Source organism: Apteryx mantelli, chromosome 1 (assembly GCF_036417845.1).
Source record: "Apteryx mantelli isolate bAptMan1 chromosome 1, bAptMan1.hap1, whole genome shotgun sequence".
In the NCBI taxonomy this organism is placed as follows: Eukaryota; Metazoa; Chordata; class Aves; order Apterygiformes; family Apterygidae; genus Apteryx; species Apteryx mantelli.
In genome coordinates, this window is record NC_089978.1 from 156,049,207 (window position 1) to 156,067,960 (window position 18,754).

At 37.5% G+C, this 18,754-nt stretch overlaps 1 protein-coding gene across 1 annotated transcript in view; it reads right to left on the reverse strand.

Annotated features, from left to right (window-relative positions):
- Positions 1 to 468: 468 nt before the first annotated feature.
- SYT10 (synaptotagmin 10) overlaps positions 469 to 18,754 on the reverse strand; it is a 36,706-nt gene continuing 18,420 nt past the window's right edge. The window contains exons 3-7 of the mRNA XM_067289860.1: positions 16,924 to 17,488; positions 4,216 to 4,336; positions 3,711 to 3,882; positions 2,104 to 2,233; positions 469 to 668 (exon numbers count right to left, since the gene is read on the reverse strand). Coding sequence (XP_067145961.1) covers positions 597 to 668; positions 2,104 to 2,233; positions 3,711 to 3,882; positions 4,216 to 4,336; positions 16,924 to 17,488 — 1,060 coding nt within the window. The 3' untranslated portion in view covers positions 469 to 596. The remainder of the gene's footprint in view (positions 669 to 2,103; positions 2,234 to 3,710; positions 3,883 to 4,215; positions 4,337 to 16,923; positions 17,489 to 18,754) is intronic.

An 18,754-nucleotide genomic window follows, 5' to 3' on the forward strand; every position in this document is an offset into this window, starting at 1 on the left:
CTGAACTAAAACCCAGTGAAGCCAGTAGGGTCCTCCCCATCAGCTTCAGTGGGCTTTTGATCAGTCCTTCCTCCCTACTCGCGAATGAACTAATTTTCCAAAATGCGACAACAGCTGTCTTTTCATGAGGTGTCTGCTTTGAAGTGTTATCTTAAGAAGTCATACAGGATTTAGTGCAATTTAGAGGAAACTTACTACAAGAGCTATATATGACTATTTGCTCTACCTCAAAAGAAGTATGCATTACAAGCTGCAGTTGTTTTGAATTGCTTAAGAGAGTTTTTTTTCTGATTTCTTTGTCTATGCAAAGGTATAGCTCGTACCAAAACACTGCTTGGATATGACACTGGATATATGCCAGAGAGAAAACAAGTGAATGAATTTGCATCAGGAAAGATTATATTTGGCTCAAGTAAACTTCATTTATAAGTTAAGAAATTATTATAAACTGTAATATAAGACTTAGAATAGGAAAAATGTACTTTAATACAAAAATATGGATACAGTTCATCTGCAGAAGCCAAACCTTCTGTTAATGTAGATGTGAGCTACATGGGAGCTTCGGACACTGAACACGATGAATCCATTCTTGTGCCCTAGGGCGTAAGTGGTGGTTTTGGAGATGAACAAGATCCCTGGCTATCAAAACTGGTTGCTCGGCCAGGTAACTGAAAGAAAAGTGTTAGCTTTATGAATGTCATCATATCCATCCATGCATTACAATTGTTTTTGAGGATAAAAGAATCCCCCACAGAAAAACATGAATCACAATTAGATTCTGTCTGTTGTTTTTTGGCTGATAATCAAAACCAAGTTTTTAATCAGTTCTTTCTGGATCAAAGTTTCCAGCAGAACTAACAATGGAAAGGAAATTCCTAAAGTGACCTCCTGAAAACCCCCTCTGACTCATTCCAGAGGAGCAGGCTTATTTCACCATCCAGGGTTGGTACCTCTGTCCCCAAACCTACATAATCCAGAGAAAGGCAGGAATCTGAGAAGAGGCTTCTCTCCTGCACTCAGAAGAAGAAGAACTCCTGGCTTATATTCTTCTTCTGGAGTTTAACTGGAGCCATAACACTGGGCTTTTTCTACCCATCCCTGGAGATTCTGTGTAGCCAGGTGCTGCACAGTGGGGAAACCAAATGGCTAGTGACACCTCAGATGGCAACTAATTTTCCTACAGAGATTGGTTCATGAGAGGGCTAAACAGTGCATCCTCTGGGTCCTAAAGCAAGGCCTGCTGCTTTTCAAGGCTTCACTAAGAATCCTTCCAAACCCAAAGCCAATGAGCATTTTGTATACAGAAAACCAGTAAGATGTGGCCACAGCAGGCTTCTCTCTAAGCCCAGGGAGCTGTAGGTAAAATCACCCATGCATCTGAATAAGCTTCCAATAAGCGGCTTAATAATTCTAGAAGTAGCTGCTGGTATGTTGCCTCAACTTAGCATAATTAGCAGGCCAGTTTCAGATTAATATTTTAGCAACATAACTCTTAATGCTAAAGATTTTAAAATAGGAAATGATTGCTTTTGAAACGCTTGCAGATATTCTCTTCTAAGTGGATGTTTTAAAGGTTTTAATGTTACAATGCTGCCAGTGGATCATGGAAATTTTTGAAATGGCACATCTAAATGAACATTAAATCCCCAAATTGCAGTTAAAGGTTACTTCTGAATAGCAACAGGAGCATTTGAATCAAAGTACATATATGTAACAGTCCCTTACATGGGAAAATTCTGGAGACTTAAGGGCATCCATCTTCTATTTAAGTGTGATACAAGTGGCTGAAATGCTCCTCTCCAGCTCCAGGTGAATTTATGATCTTTGTACTTCCTTATCCAGCTTTTCAGGCAAGCCTTCACCAGCTCAGGGAAAGGCTTGTTCTGGAGTATGAACCTATATAAACCAGTAATCTGCTGGCCATTCACCTGGCTGACCGGCCAGGCACCTAGGTTTAGGTTGTGCTAAGGATCTTACTCCTGCCCCATCAATGGGCAGTGACACTCATGCTGCCGTGATTTTCATGATTCTCAGAAGCTCATAAATGTGTGAGAGAGAATTAATTTAATACACTGAGAAAGAGAGCATTTGGCTTCTTCTTACCTCGACTAGTGGATGCCAGTGAGTTATTGGTTTACGTGGGTAAGCCAACATTTCGTTCCAATGATCTCTTCCAAGCCCTTCTGCATCAATTCCTGTCCGACATACTCCAATGACCTCATTGTGCCCTACTCTGAGAATTGTAAGAAAGCAGAATTTCTTTTTAATGAAAATTGTTTTAATATCATGTCTGATGTATAATTCAGCTGACTGGTTCAATACAGCATGGAATAAAAGATGCCCAAGGTTTTCGCTTTATTTATTACAGACATTACTTTTAGTGGTAGTATAGTAATATTAAGTTCTGTAATGGTAGTATCCAAAAATTCTAGTCACTACCAGAGTGCTGCTCGGAGTTATAAAAATAGTGATGAAGACTTAACCCTTACTGTCAAAAGGTTACAGCCCAAAAGACACAAGGACAGAGAAGGACCATGATATAGGGAATGATGTAGAAGGAAAATATGCTTACATTTTGTGGGATAGGAAAGTGAAGGAGAATGCAGGGAACACATTTCCTGCTCCAAATGCCTCAGACATTGTTTCACACTATATTTCTTAGCTCTAACTGTGGTGGCCATTGGAACTTCAACCAAAGGTGTGAAAAGCAACCCAAGGGTATATCCATAGTAGGCTATACCTTAATACTTCCATACTCCTGGCATGCCATAGACTGATTGAGGGACTGGACTCTTTACCTTGCCTGTATGCACATTAGAATATTGGTATTCTACCTTCTTCTACCTTCTTCTTAGCAAATGCTTTGAAAGTAGCAGTTGAAGAGGACTAAGGTACACAAGTTGCCATACAGTTCTCTCCCTTAAGGCACAGTTGTGCCCCTTTCACAGCTGAGGGAGACTGTCTTCCTGACAGAAGTTGGTGGAGTATTAGAAATTTAATGACGAGGAAAAATAACCTGAAGTTTTTGTTACTAAACTAGACTTTCACTGTTTATTTGCCCTGCAGCCTCTAAGTACTCATTACTAATGGCATTTGAGTGAAGCAGACTTGGCTCAGGCATGATTCTGTCCATAACTTTCTTTTTTAACTTCTAGTCCTTGGCTATTCTAAGCAAGACTCTCTTCCTGTGATTTCTCTGTGAGGACATGAATTAGTTGAGATCCAGATGTGTTATCAGTGAGGTTTACAAAGCATCTCTATTGCTTCAATGAAAGGATTAATTATGACCAAAGTCAATGAGGTAATTAGGCATTTAATTCTTACCTCCTAGGCTTTGAAATTTTCATTGATTTTATATGCCTGACATTTAAACATAAATTAGAAGTATAAATGCCTTTTTTTAAACTGGAAGACATAATTGATTTATAAAGCTCTTACATAATCCAGCCACCAAATGGGGACAGAAATGTATACCAATGCTAGTGGCACATGACACCATTCAGCCATGTTACTTCTTCATCACAGTTATTTATGACACAGATAAAATTGTTTGAGCTCTAAAAGGCATGGAAGTGTTGAACCAGGTTAGGAAAAGGCCCAAAGGATCTATTTTCTGTGACACTTGAAAGTTCAAAGAGGTGAAAAACAGTTGCTTACAATAAGAAAACTTCTCACTGAAGATTAATGTTCAGAGAGCAAACTGTGCTTACCGATCGTAATCCATCACTGCAATGGAGAGGCTGACCTGGTCCACATTCTCTGGAGGGATATCAAAGATGATGGCCTCGTTATAAACTGGATTGAGTGTGTTCCTCTTCGTAGTTGTTTTCCGCTTTTTCAGTCTTCGACCTTCACACATCAGTGATACTTTGACATATGGATCTGAGTAACAGGTAATCAGTTGTGTGCACTTTAAATCATTCGAATGTGAATCAAAAAAGCAATATTTTTGTATGAATGTCATATTGATAAGACACAAAATTACATAGGTCTTAGTGATGCTGGACAACAGTGCTTTCAATACGCATGCAAAGGAAAGGTATAGGCATATCTACAGCCAGACCAAAGAAAGCAAGTAGGTCTGAATAGGGCCTATACCAATTCTCTTGCTATTTCCATTTTGCAACCATGTTAAACACACAGAAATAAGAAGCTGCTATTTGCCACCTTTCTGAATAGACTCTGTCCTGTTATTTAAAAAAGAAGTAGATTCACCTGATGAGCCAGTTATATCCATTGCTTTGAGATTTCTACATTTGATGACTGTTAATGTCATTCTCCCAGCAGTAGGCAAATAACAAAGGGAAAACATGATCTCACCCAAATCTATGCTCTCCTGAAAAAGAAAAGCAATGGTTAGAAGTCTGACCATCCTGATAACAAATCAGTTCAAATCATGCAAAATTTTAGAGATACTTTTTAACACGCAGAAACTTCTTTTGAAGCTCAGATGCTTTTGAAGACATTACACACAGGAATTTTCAGAAAATATATTTTTTAAAAATATGGAAAGAGTACCAGCAGGATAATACTTTAGTGACAGGATCTAGAATTATTAGACTGAGGAATTTAAACCAAAAGCAGAATGAACACTTTCAGGATCCCTGAAGGGGCAGGAGTATGTCTGTGTTGAATTCACGGTTAGAAAGGGTGCTGAATGTAGAATGTTAAGTTCTGCTCTTGAAAAGACTCTGCCTCCATCTTCCCCAATAAAAAAAACTTGTGGGATATTTAGATGACACACATTTACATGCATTTTAGTCACTGAAACAAATGTACGAAAGAGTTCTGTTTGTTCACATATGGATGCATGTGAAAAAATTAACCTCACTACCTAAGAGGTTTGAAAAACTAAATGTACTTTTAAATGTTGCCAGCTTTATACTGGGTTTGGGAGGTGTCCTACTCTAGAAGAAAAGCAAGCAATGTAGTAGCACCTCTAACTTTCCTGGCTCAAGGGCATCTTTTAGGAGGATGATATACTAGGAAAGATAGACAAGGTCCATATGGATCCTAATAATCCTCACAGAGAGATTGTTTTTATGTTCAGACCAGCCACTGACAATTCATGCAATATGATGTTAGTATATAGTCCAGATGCTACAACATTTGAAAAACAAGATCTACAGAACAGAGGTTCCATAAACTCTTATTTTTAATTTCCTTATAGATATATAATAATTGCCCAAATGCCACATACATTTAGTTGCTGAGATGTCAGCTATGTTCCAAATTGTTTTCCATTCTTTTAAGACTTTCAATACCCAAATTAATTTAATTAATTAATTTAATTAATTTAATATTGCCCCAAAACCCCAAAATGAAAGTAACATATTAAGAACAGCCTAGCATTCTTAAATGTAAGCTTATCAGGAGTTTATAAGGTGATCACTTCTGCAAGGCAGCAATTCTCAAACTTACCCATGTGATCTCAAAGGACTTTCTTTGACTACTACTAAAACGCTTATTTTTAATATCCCAGCTTCAATACTTCATCTGTCAAACCTGCAACTACCCTGAGAGGAAAAATTCTTTGGAGAACTGATGGATTTATGGTACAGCTTTTCTATCATCAGAAGGCAAGTGTGATATACTTTTAAATAATATATACCAAAATAATTATTGCTGTGTTGAAGACAAATACATTTCTTATAGTTATGAGACAGAGTGGGGCTTCTTGTTCACACTTTTTCAGCTGCTTATATGAACAGTTGTACTGACTTTCGTGGGAGTTAATGCTCTGTCTAAACTGAAAAAGGTACTTCAGATCTTTCTTGAGTAAAGATGGACTTAATCACATGCCTCAGGTTCTTTTCCTGCAGATGCTACACTGAAGAATGTGGTTTTGGAATAGCTTTAAATTCTCTGTTGCACTGTTAATAAAATATTGACTTTTGTGTAGGTTGGTTAATTCACATGTTCAGCCATTTTGCTGGGATTCTGTTCTGAGAATTAATAGATTGATATGCATGTGAGCATGCACACTGGGCAATTTTCATTGCTTGACAAGATTTCTCAGGTTTTCAAAATGATTTAGCTCAGTCAGTCCACATAGGACAAATACATCTATTTGACATATTTCCCCAGTCCCTTACTTTGCCACACAAAAGGCAGAATTTTGTGCCTGAGAATATAGTAACAAATTCACCTATTTCAGAAAATATAAATAAAATTTGAACAAATGAAATCTGACTTCTTTTCACTCATTTGTTAAAGTGGCAAGTGCCTTCTGTTACAGTTTTTACCGTATCTGAAATCTGTTTTAAACACAGCTTTTGTTATTAGTATTACTTTCTGAATTCAGAGTCTGATCATGTTCCTTATATCCATATGTTAAAGAGATCTCACACTTTCATTTGAAAAGGAAATATAGTTCCTCCACATTCTTCCACATGCTTCAAAATCTATGTTGAGGGAGATGATGAAGATGGATTGGATCATGTAACACAGGGGGCAGGTCAGGAAAAGGACTAAGAGGACACAAATCCTTCCTTCTAGATCTGTAGGAGCTACAACAAAAAGATAACGTGCTCCAAATTAGTGTTATTTTTCCTAAATACTTCCTTTACTCCTATCACTGGTCCACCAGACCAAATGGCAACCACACATAAAGGGAGAATGACTTACAATTTTAAATAGGATCAATTTTCTCTTTGAATTAGATTTTCAAATAATAATAACAACTAATAATTAAACAACTATTTTCTGATAAGTTACATAACCTGATGTCAGATCCATGGTATTACTGGTCCTTAATTTTTGTTGCTATTTGTTCTTTATTCACTAAGAAGCAGCAATGTGCATGGCACAGTATCAAATATACGGATAGGACACAATACGTTCTTAAAGATCTTCACACCATTTTTTCTCTGAAACTATTTTTCATTAACTTTTCACAATTTAATTCCATGCCCCTCTCCTCGTATACTAATGCATCCCCTATCTCTCTGCTGCCATCCTAAAAACTTGGGAAAAGCTTGAGCAGGAATAGCATTACCAGACTCAGAGGAGGATGTTATCTTGGACTTGAGAAAAAAACTTTAAAAAGTCATTGTTCCAGTAAGAATAACCATACTGTTATAGTGCCTGGCAGTTCACAGAGTGCCTGCCAAAGTTAACCATACCTAAAATGTTGGCAACAATAATGTACAGAAATATAAACGTTTTTAAAACTAAGGTGATACACTGTTGCAGTTCAAATTATACTATGCTAGAGGTGAAGGCTGTGGACCCAATTCTTCCCTGGGATTGGTAGCTGGCTTGGGAGCCAGATGATGGGGGTGCATGAGCAGAACTGTCTTCTCAAGCTATAGACTCAGGAAGCTAATCAGGAAGTTACAAGACATCTTCAGAGACATGCCTTGTGTAGGCAAATAGAGAAAAACTCGTTTTGGTAAGATGGGAGTATGAACACTAGTCTTCTGCTATTTCTTTTTGAAGAGAAATTTTATAGACACTCAAAGGTTTGTGTGAGCTCAAAGGATAAACAAGAATGCAGGCAGACAGGACAATTTACTATGACTTAAGAAACATTGCTCAAAATGCTTGTAAAACTCCTTAAGGCAGTTACTCTACCTTAGTTTTCTGAAGAGCTGAGCAAACCATCAGTGCTTAACAAAATAGCAACAATTTATTCTTTTTTCTTTCCCTTCTAAATTCCAGGTACTATAGTTATATCGAAAATGAGCTAAGAAAACACCTGCAATCAAACCCAATGTTTTTGACCTTGTAATAAATAAGCAACATGCCTTAATGTAAGAAGAAATGTTTTGGCAATGAATGGGGGATCCTTCCACCCCACACAGCAGACTGACCAAAGAGCAGATGCACTGAAGTTATCATAGCTCTGTAATCTGCGATACACTACTCCTCAATCTTAAAGTGGTTAGGGATAGGTTTAGAAGTGGAAAAACTCCACTGTTTATGCAGATATTTTCAGATACCAACAACCTATGCCTGGAGAAAAAGGGGCTTGTGCTGCCCTGAAATGCCCAATTGTCATATGAAAGAACACTCATGTGGCTTCATGTGCTATTATAACAGATAAATTCTGCAGTATAGTAGAATAGATATTACTTCAAATACCTACTCTTGTCTATATCAAAGAGATTTATGAGTCTCCCTGTAAGATCAAAGGACTAGAAATAAAATTACTAGCTATCCTGCATGAGCCCACAGATACAATTTCACTCTTCTTCCAGTGGCAAGAACTGGATGTCATTAGATTGCCGCCAGAGACTAGGAGTTCACATGGTCTTTGGATTAAACTCAAATACATTTCCTCCAGAATCTGTTGAAACAATTCTTATGATTTTCTCTTTTTAATTTGATTTCATACTCATTGCATCATCTGATGTTTGCTCACATTTTTGTAGACATTGACTTTTTAGTTAGTAAAGAACGGAAAGTCCTAAAATTTTTACTCAGTTTCTACTCTGAGCATCTATTGAGATGGGTTGTCTTTCTTCATATTCAGATTAACCATGTACATTTTGTTAGGACCCCTAGAAATCATTTGGCAGCTGGGGATTAAGATATCATAATGCATCATTATAATAAATATTCTTTGGAACTGGTTCACAAAGGGTGAAATTGTAGGCTAGTCTAAGACTTATGAACATTTTAAATGCTCTTTTGAAGGAAGATTATAATTCTATATATATAGATGATGATATCTGAAGTTGGGTATTGGGTAAAATGAATTATCACTTTCTTGGTTTTTTTAACTGAGGCATGAGAGGTTTAGTTTTTTGGAGCTGGAAGAACAGGTTCAGACTAAGATAATGAACAAAGTAAGACTCAACTTTTAAACATCTCATGGCAGTCTTTGTCTATCACATTGATTATCATTAGTAACACTTTTAAATGCCCCAGAAGCTTAAGTACTATTGATTTTAATTGAGATTTAAAAATAGGATTTAAATTACTACAGAATCCCAGTGCTCTAGAAAATTCTGATTTCCCTTGCTTTATAGTACACTAGATAATTAAGTTCACACAGACCATCTTGATTGGAACACTTCAGTACAAGCAAACCTGTGGAAGTCAAGGAATAAACTGTCCTCATTTGCTTTGCAGTACACTTCAAACAAACCGCGACTTAGAAGATACAAGCATGAAGCCAGTGGCTGCCATACATGCATATTTTTAACTATGTTGCAGATTGCTTTAGAAGTAGAACCATATATTCACCTAGAACTTTTGTTAGATTAGCTGCATGTTTCTTAAGTAACTCCAGCGAAGTTTTATCACTTTCCTTGGCCTATTTTGAGTTTTTATTTTTCCTCTTTTATTAAACTTAGATTTCAATTAACAGCTAGCTTTACAGATGCTCATAATGATTCCCTCCCACAGACTTCCAATAACTGGTACAGAAAAAACAGCATTGAGCACAGCTGCACTAATGCAAAAAGAAGCATTTGTTTAGTACTGCATGTCTCTTCTTCATTTATTTCCCTTTTGTGTACACAAGCTATCATACAGAACTAAGGAACTGGAACAGTGGTAGGCACTATACCAGCTTCAGTTTATTTTTATGACTCCCAGTTCACCTCACTAGCCAATACATTTTCTGGTACAGTGATGCTAGAACAAAATAAAACAAAGAAAACACAGACCTCACATGAAGGTGTCAGCTACTTGGATGAACTTGCTTTTTTAGCTTTAGAATACAGATTTTTTGAATAGTATAATTCTCATCCCACACAAATGACCACACCTGAATGGACATATTAATCACGTTTCCATCAGGTTCCCAAGGATCTGTATGCATTCATTGCTTCATGAGCAATAGTTGGGCAATCAGTCCAGGAGTCAGCAAAGTCAGCTGAAAAATGGCCCTTTTTCTATTATGTTTGTTATTGGACCCACTGGAGACCAATGTTCTTATCTTCGCACTTACCCTGTGGAAGAAGTAGCAGCAACTCTACAAAGGCTGTACTACCTACTCACAGATTAGATAAACAGTAGAGGAATGTAATAAGAAGAATGAAATCTCCATCGAGGAGCATCAATAGTCTATGACTGAGTTTTTAAAACCACTGTCGCTGGAGAAAGCTTTGATGTTTCTCATGCAGGTTACTTTTACCAGCTGTTCCTATTAAATTCAATCAAAGAGACAACTTTTAGCTAGGAACTGCAAATTTAGTGGGAAAGTTGGGCAGAGATCCTTCCACATTCAAGATGGTTTCATTATCATTCAGACTATTGTAATCTGCAGTAATTAATCATTTAAATTCTTAATTTCAATGTTATTATCCACCCCTACTTTCATATTAATTGCAATTCGAAGGATGTTTTAAACATTAGGCTGTATGTGAGAGCAGCACAGCAATAATATTTAGGGCAGTATGAATTTACTTTGTACTTAAATTCCTAAATAACCAATTTAAACATTTTTTCTCTTTATTTTCTTAATGTATTTTGAGTAAACATCTGTACTAAGTAATAATCATTTTCTAGATGTCAAAGAAGTTTTTCAGGCATTCACATATACCATGGCTTTCATGCTGAAAACATGCTGAAACTGAATAGTGTATTAATTTTAAAATAAAGTTGACAGATTTAAGCTCTTGGATTTCTTGAAAACTACAGGAAGATAACCCTTCTCCAAACACAATTCTCTCTTTCTTGTTTTTATTTAGAAACATATTATATATATTTTCCTACTTTCCATTTAAAACTACTTTTGGTATAGAGAATGACTTCAAGCTTCAAGAATCAGTTAAGGATGAAATAAAATATGTATAATGATCAATGACGGAGGTTGGATGGAAACAAAAAAAAGAAGAGAAGAAACTGGCTTCTGAGATAGTCAGCTAAAAATGTATTAAGACGTTTCCAGTTTTGAGGTACAGATCAAGTCATGTTACAAGAATGACAGAAAAGGGCAGTATAGGATTCTAACAGTCTATTTGTTTTCCCACCTATGCATTTCAAATGTGATTGTATTTATGCTATCTCAGAATTTTCAAAAGTTATATGAAGTCACCAGCTGGAGTTGGAGAGCTAATTCTGCCATCTTTCAAGGCAACTCTTCTTTGGAAACCTTGTCCCCACAGCTAATACTTCTCTCTCTCTCCTGTTATCCTCTGCATATCAGTTTCAGTTCTTTTCCTTCTTCCCAGCACCACTTATTGATTGAATTGTTCTGGGAAATGAATCAATGAGATTTGTATTCATTCTTGTCTCTGTGGAAGACAGTCTGGAAGCAGTGAGGGGGCTTGTTGCTTTATTGACTGTCTTCTGTTTCTGGAGACCTAATGCTTGCTGTAGTCTGACATCCTGGCTGCCCTGGGTACATGCAGCTGCTGACTGAGGTCCTGATTGCACAGAGAGGACTCCCTGAGATAGCATGCAGGGTCCAGCAGGCTGAATGCTGTCAGTAGGAGACCCAGAAGCCTCCTGGATGCTTCCTTTGTCACTCTCTCTGTAAATAACCATCTGGCTTGTGCATGTCCTACACCACCATGGGGATAGTTTAACCTTGTGAGCCAGCAAGGAAGCCCATTTCTGCTTCAGAATGGCTTGGAACAAAGCTACCTAAGTGACCTGACCATGGCATTTACAGGCATGCAAAAAAAACAGAATGTAACTGGATCCCAAAACAAAGATGCACTTCTGAAGCAGCGATGCATTGTGTACAAAGAGAATATTTGCAGTGAGAAACTCAGAGGGCACAGCAGATCAGTCAAGCTGTGCGTCACAGCATAACTACCACAGTACCACTCAGACACAGATATTACCTTCCCTTGAGGAAACTGTATTCTCCATTCACCTAACATTTTCTACTTTTAACGTAGATGGAGAAATAGCAGTTTGCCTCTAACAAAACAGAATATTCAAATGATTTTTTTTCAAATGAAAAGAAACATTCAATAATAAAAACAGAAACCTCCCCTGCTTTCAGTAACTGGAAAGCAACCCAGCCTTTCTCCATCATCTTCTCTAGCTACCTCCCAGTTCTAAAGCAGTCCCAAACCTAAACAAAAAACCTCAACATTTCTTCCTGTAAAGACTGACCCAGAGTATTCTCTCATCCACTCAGCAGCAGGTAATGACACGAATCTTTTATATCATTGACCGTGATTGGAAATGACAAGTGCCAGTGATTCTTGGCTTTAAAGGCGCTGTTCTCATTACAGAAATGGTAACTGTTTCTGTGCTTACAAGCCGTTATGCTTTCACATGTGTTTAACATTGTGCCAGAGCTTTTATGGACATTTTCAGAAACACTAATGGCATAAGTCCACTCTAATGAGGATGACTAATTGTAGGTCATAGCCCCCAACATTGCTGTGCTAAAACATTTCCTGATAGTGCTGCTCTTTGAATGCCAAGAAATAAGCTAATCATTATAGTGTGGTCCCAAAGTTTGACCACCATAAGACAAATCTTTGTCAGCTCTGGATCACTACTGCCTTACTAAGTAAGGTCTAGTAAACTAATTTTTATCCAGACAGGAAATAGCAAACCACGGGGAAAACTAAGCAAAGACTATGCCTGCAATTTCTATGGGTGAACTGCAGTGGCGGGCTTGACTGGTGTTTGATTACGAAGTCAGAAGCATCTTTTTCCATCACTGAGGACAACAGCTAATAGGTTTACCAGTGTGACATCCTACTCTGGCAAGTGTAAGATGGATCTATTAAGAGACAAATGTTACTGTATAGTTTTTTAAAAAACGGTATCTAAGCTCTTCTATCTTCTTCAGCAATGCTATTCATTTATATTCCAAGCGCATCAGAAAGAGCAATCATACATCATGTGCATCATATGAAGTCTGTGTCCTTACAATACCTTCTTTCACATCCCGCTTTACAAAATTGTAGGACAGAGATGTTGGGTGTCGTAAGACTAAATAATAATCAAATTCCATCAACTTACATGAGATAATCCCAGAGGCTACAAATACATGACAGCTCCATGACTAACATCCCCAAGAGACCACCTTTATTCTGGAAATGGCTTTCATCTAAATTCTGAGCCCTATTTTTTATACAATTGCATAGTTTCCTATAACTGGCTACACTTACAGAGTTCACAGAACATCTTTGGAAAAAAAATGTTTTTGAAAGTCACTTTCCACTAATATTTTGAGCAATGATGTTAGAGGAAGAGATTTCCAAAGCAATTAATCCATTTAAAAATAATAAGTTAATAAAAATTTACATCCAGAAAGTACATTTTATGTGTTACATTAACTCAGTCAGATCACAACAACAAGTGGCCTCTTTGCCTAAACATTTTTATAATACTGAGTATTTGCACTTAAATTCTTGTCAGCAATTCAAAGAAATGGGGTTTCTTTTTTCAAAGTATGCAGTATATGCTTTGGGAGTAACAAAAACATCAGATCTGTATGCAATGCTCAGAAGCACTTTGCAATAACAGAAGCTAGATATTTTGGCTAAGCAATTGATTTGATAGTATTTACTTGCCTCTGATGCCATGAGTTATTAAAGAGTATTAAGAATTACAGTAGTCCAATATACTGAACATGCTTCGGAAGTGCTTCAAAGCTGCCTCTGAGTTTGTCTTTTTTTAATCAACCAAATGAACAGAAGTAAATGCTGAATCATTTAATGAAAACTCAATCACCCATGTATAAGCAAAATTTGGGGATATTAATATCATCAGATATCTAGGATACTTCTTTTCCACAACAGATTGTACACCAAATTTATCTTGATAATTTAACATTAAAAAATGAAAATGCTTTAGCGCTTACAACAGGTACCTGCTATATATTACGCAATAGCTGCAGGTTTTTAACAGAACGTATAACAGAGAAACAATGATATGAATGAAAAATTAAAGGAACAAAATACAAAAACTACAAAAGATGAATACCAACAGTTGAAAACTATAAGAATAAAAATGAGCATGTGGGAAGCCAATCCTGTACTTTATAAAACAGTTTCAAATGACTATCATGAGCAAGAAAAAGGATTCAAACTGTGGTCTTTCACAGAGTCATAGGTCTTAAGACGAAAAGGACTCAGTGTGACCATCCAGTCTGATCTTCCCAAGAGTATGTAGTTCTTCCTGTACCAAATAAAAACTCTTTATGGATCTGCAAGCATATCTTTTAAAAATTGTATTAACTACTGATAAAGAGTCTTCAACTAGTGCAGAATCTCTTGTTTCTAGCAGTAACTTCCCTCACTGGTAGAATTTTGTAGTTCATTTCCCGGGTAAATATGTCTTGTGGGTCTTCAAGTCCTAGCCTGCAGAGCCTTGTATCATAAATATACATTCTTTCCAAGTAGGTAATAGGGATGATTTTTACCCTCATTCTACCTTCTGAATAGAAAATGCTTGACTATGGAAGAGATGTGAGGGACTCAAAGCTGTGGAGACGCCACTGCTTGGTATTTTAAGTTTTGGACCAATTCTTTGATCTGTCACTTCTATCATTTGCTACCATCTATCATTTAGGAATGGTATAAGCAAATCACTGGGTGTAGGAAGCATATCCAAATTCTGAGACTGGAGACTTCACAGAACATACAACAGAGAAGGGGTGAAGAAGGTAAAAGCATGAGAGAAATATATTTGCATATGGGTGTCTCAGTTTCAAGCCATACAGTGTGATCAGTTTGGTAAGGACCTTCCCACTGAACCAGACAGTTTGCTTTTTAAAGATTCTTTATAAACACCAAAATATGCTTGCCCGGAGTCCAGTTATTTCTCACTAATTGCAGAACCAACTGGATCATTTTTTCGAGGCTTGATCCAAATCTTCTTGACTCAGGCAAGCATTAGTTAGGTATCTAATTGGTAGTTAGTGACTTTGGTAGACTTTAGATTTGGTACTTAGAGCATAATTCCTCATTGATTAACAGCTTACGCACTGTTTAGCCCTGTGCAGGATTGGCTCCCTCATCTTACAGTTTCTGAAATGTCAGAACTAGAAATCTTTATTACTAACCCAATTTTAATCTATATAAAGCAGCTAAAGTAAAACACAAGGCAGGATATTGCATGTATAGTAATAGGACATATTTTCAGGTGGTTTCATTTTGACAGTAAAAATCAATTCAGTCAATTTCTAACAAAATTTGCTGACAATAATGTAAGGCTTGTGAAGGTTGATATGGTTACCCATACTATAAAATATTTCATTTTTATGTGTTTATTGTTAATTGTTTAGGTGGAGACAAATTGTTTACACACATGCAATACTATAAACTATACTTGCTGAAAGGCTGAAATCCAAAATCTTGATGCTCTTTCCTAAACTTCATAGATTGCAGAACATCAGCAGAGTGAACTAAGCCCTGTAATTGCACATACTGTCCCTTAGTGAAGAAGAAACTTGAATTAGAATTCAGCAGCCATTATCAGTAATCATTTTCATCCAGATGTATATTAGGATCTCTCCCAACAGCATCATTGGATATCACACTGGCATTTCAATCTGTTCAAAAACAGTGAGGAATAGCCCAGGGATTCTAGTATATTGAAATCAGTCTGGTTATCAGCTAAAGATCTTACTCATATGCCTGTTGCAAAGGACCAGTAAGCATTTAAATCATTACTAAAGTATTAAAGATTATATCAAAGCTAGAATAACCATACAAAAAAGTTATCAGGCTATTATTCCAAGACCTTAAACACAGATTTAATTTTAAGATTGAGAGCACAGTTTTTAAATTTACCTGAAATCTGAGCATGGTAAAGCTAAGCATACACAGATGCAGCTTTCTGGAGATGTGCCAGAGGCTGTTCAGACCAGTTTGGTAGACCTACTAGTTAAAATAAATGCCTGTTTTCCTGAACTCACAATTAGAAACTGTGTCCAGTATGCTCTGCTCCCTGGTACTACTTCTCCTCTCTCAGGAAACACATTGCTCATGCTCAAGTTGGTGAGAAGCTCCAACTCCTCTTTGTTCTCCTAGTCATTCAGACCTAGACTTCCCTGTCCAACAAATATGAACACCATGAAAACATTTGGGAAAAGAGTCACGAGAGATCTCTGGCTCCATTAAATAGACAGTGTGAAGCTTCTGTCTCTGAAGGAGGTGTCTAGCTTCTGCTTTGTCCTTTAGATCCCCCACTTATCGTACCTACTCTACAGACGGCAGTCCAGCCCATGCTGAATACCAGGGATAACTCAGAATGTTTTGGGTATCTCAGCAGAACAAGGTATGGGAAAATTTCTATATAAATAGCGTAATAGCTAAAAAGACAACACAAACCAAAAAAACCCAAATGAAAACAAAAACCAAACCCCTCAATTTTTGTCTAAAATTTCCAAATGGGAAAGATGAGTTTGGTTTTCTAGGCTAACAAAGGTAGTGTTTAGAGACTGGTGGATTTCCTGATGGTAGCCTGTCCTCCATTCTGTGGGTGACTTACACAGGCCTCCTTTCCTTGCTTGCAACAAGAAACAAATCATTTCTGTTTCATAACTTTCCTTGCTTGTGTTTCTTGAGTCTTGCTAGCAACCAACAGCAACACAGATATATCCACCAGGAGACCCTAAGCCTGGGGCAGCCAGCAAAGAACATCTTAGACTTTAAACTCTTTTAGCCTCTCACTTTTCTTTCACAAGATTCCTAACTCATGAAAATCTGCTAACAAGAGCAGGGATAGGTGGACGCTTTGAAGGACAAAGTATTTTGCTAACAGGAAAATGTTAATTGTTCTTGTTAAGCAGTGACTCTTTGTGATGTACTATTTAATTAATAAACCTAATTTACATTCATATAGTGAGCCATGAGGGTGACAGTATGTTCCCAGAAGATTTTTTAGTAATTAAATTTTATAGCTTCCTAAGCATCTTATTCTCTATGCTGAAAGGAAAATATTGACAACATTTTTCTTCTTTCAGACGCACTGATAAACAGGATGCTCTGCCACAAACTACAAAGGAGAAATGGAAATATCACGTTAACACTTTTGGAACATATTACTTACTGTGGTGGCACAGTGGATGTCTTTCCATACATTGGCTTCCCTGGAGAGATCTGAGACTTCAAAAAGGTTATCAAGAATAAGTTCCCCAATCATGTCATGTCTAGAAAATCTGTCAAAATCATAAACACTGAAATGCAATTTCCTGTTGCTGAGTTGATCATAGGCTACAGGAAACTGAAAGGTTTCATCAAAGACAGGATTTAATGTCTTTCTGTGAACTCGTGTCTGAAACTTCTTTTTCCTATCTGGAAGCAGGTAAATCTTAACGTAGGGGTCGGATGTTCCTGTGAAGTCTTTAGCAGGTAGATCTAAGGCTTTGACAATTGTGACAACAAGGAGTTCATTTTCATAATTATACCGGAGAGTAAAATTAAGTTTTCCACAGGTTTTCACATCTTCTTGTTGCCCATCAGAATCCACAGACTTCTGTTTGTAGAGTTCTGGCTTTATTCTCCCAATGCTGGTTGTTGTCTCTCCCCTTTGTAAAACTGGATCTGTCCCCATGTTAAAATCAACACTGGACACTTGCATCTGCCTTGGTAAATGCCTCCTGAAAGAATTGTGCCTGCACACATACATACATACATACATACACACACACACACACACACACACACACACACACACAAAATGAGCCATGGTTATCTCCAGGAAAAGATCTGGGTGTTACTAAATAGAAAATACAAGAAGTCTAAATTAATAAAGGTTCATCTATTAAAAATAATTTTAAAACAATCTCCTCCAAAAGTTTTTCAAGTTTTAAAACATCCTTGAGAGGAAATGGTCATTCAAAATTGACCTTCTTGGTCTGAGACACACCAGTGTCCTGGCAATATATATATTTATAATCTTGTTTTCAGGCTATGCAGCTAAAACTGAATTCAGGTTCTTTCATGCAGCAAGTGACAGCTCCAACATTGCTTGCTCCCACAGTGCTAGGGTATGAATAAAGCGTAGTCATGCAGAAAAAAATCACCTATAGCATTGTCATCAATACATCCTGTTGTTCGAAGGCATTCCTTGTTTTTTTTAATTTTTCCAATTAAATATCTACCACACTTAACACTGCTTACCGTGAAAGGACTGAAAAGGCCATGAAAAGCTATGCCTGGAGTTTTCAGCATAGTGCTTTGCCAGTATAGGCCACCATCCTACTACATTTTATATATTTGTATGCAGTCTTTGCTACACTGAGGTACAAGTTGCCTTCTCCAATAATATTGTGAATATTTTATCCTGGCTGTAATACATTTCAAAGTTTTGGTCAACATTTTTCTGATAGCTTTTTTTTTTTCTGTTCTCAAACACTTCTGTGTAGTGTATTAGAAAATGGATTTGTGTACTCCTACCAAGATGCATTATGTTTAAATCCTTGTAATTGTTCAACTTATTCATCAATGACCTGGATGAAGGGACAGAGCGCACCCTCAGCAAGTTTGCTGACGATACAAAACTGGGAGGAGTGGCCGATACACCAGAGGGCTGTGCTGCCATTCAGAGAGACCTGGACAGGCTGGAGAAGTGGGCAGAGAGGAACCTCATGAAGTTCAACAAAGGCAAGTGCAGGCTTCTGCACCTGGGGAGGAATAACCTCATGCACCAGTACAGGTTGGGGGTTGACCTGCTGGAAAGCAGCTCTGCCGAGAAGGACCTGGGAGTGCTGCTGGACACCAAGTTAACCATGAGGCAGCAATGTGCCCTTGTGGCCAAGAAGGCCAATGGTATCCTGGGGTGCATCAGGAAGAGTGTTGCCAGCAGGTCGAGGGAGGTGATCCTCCCCCTCTACTCAGCCCTGCTGAGGCCACATCTGGAGTACTGCGTCCAGTTCTGG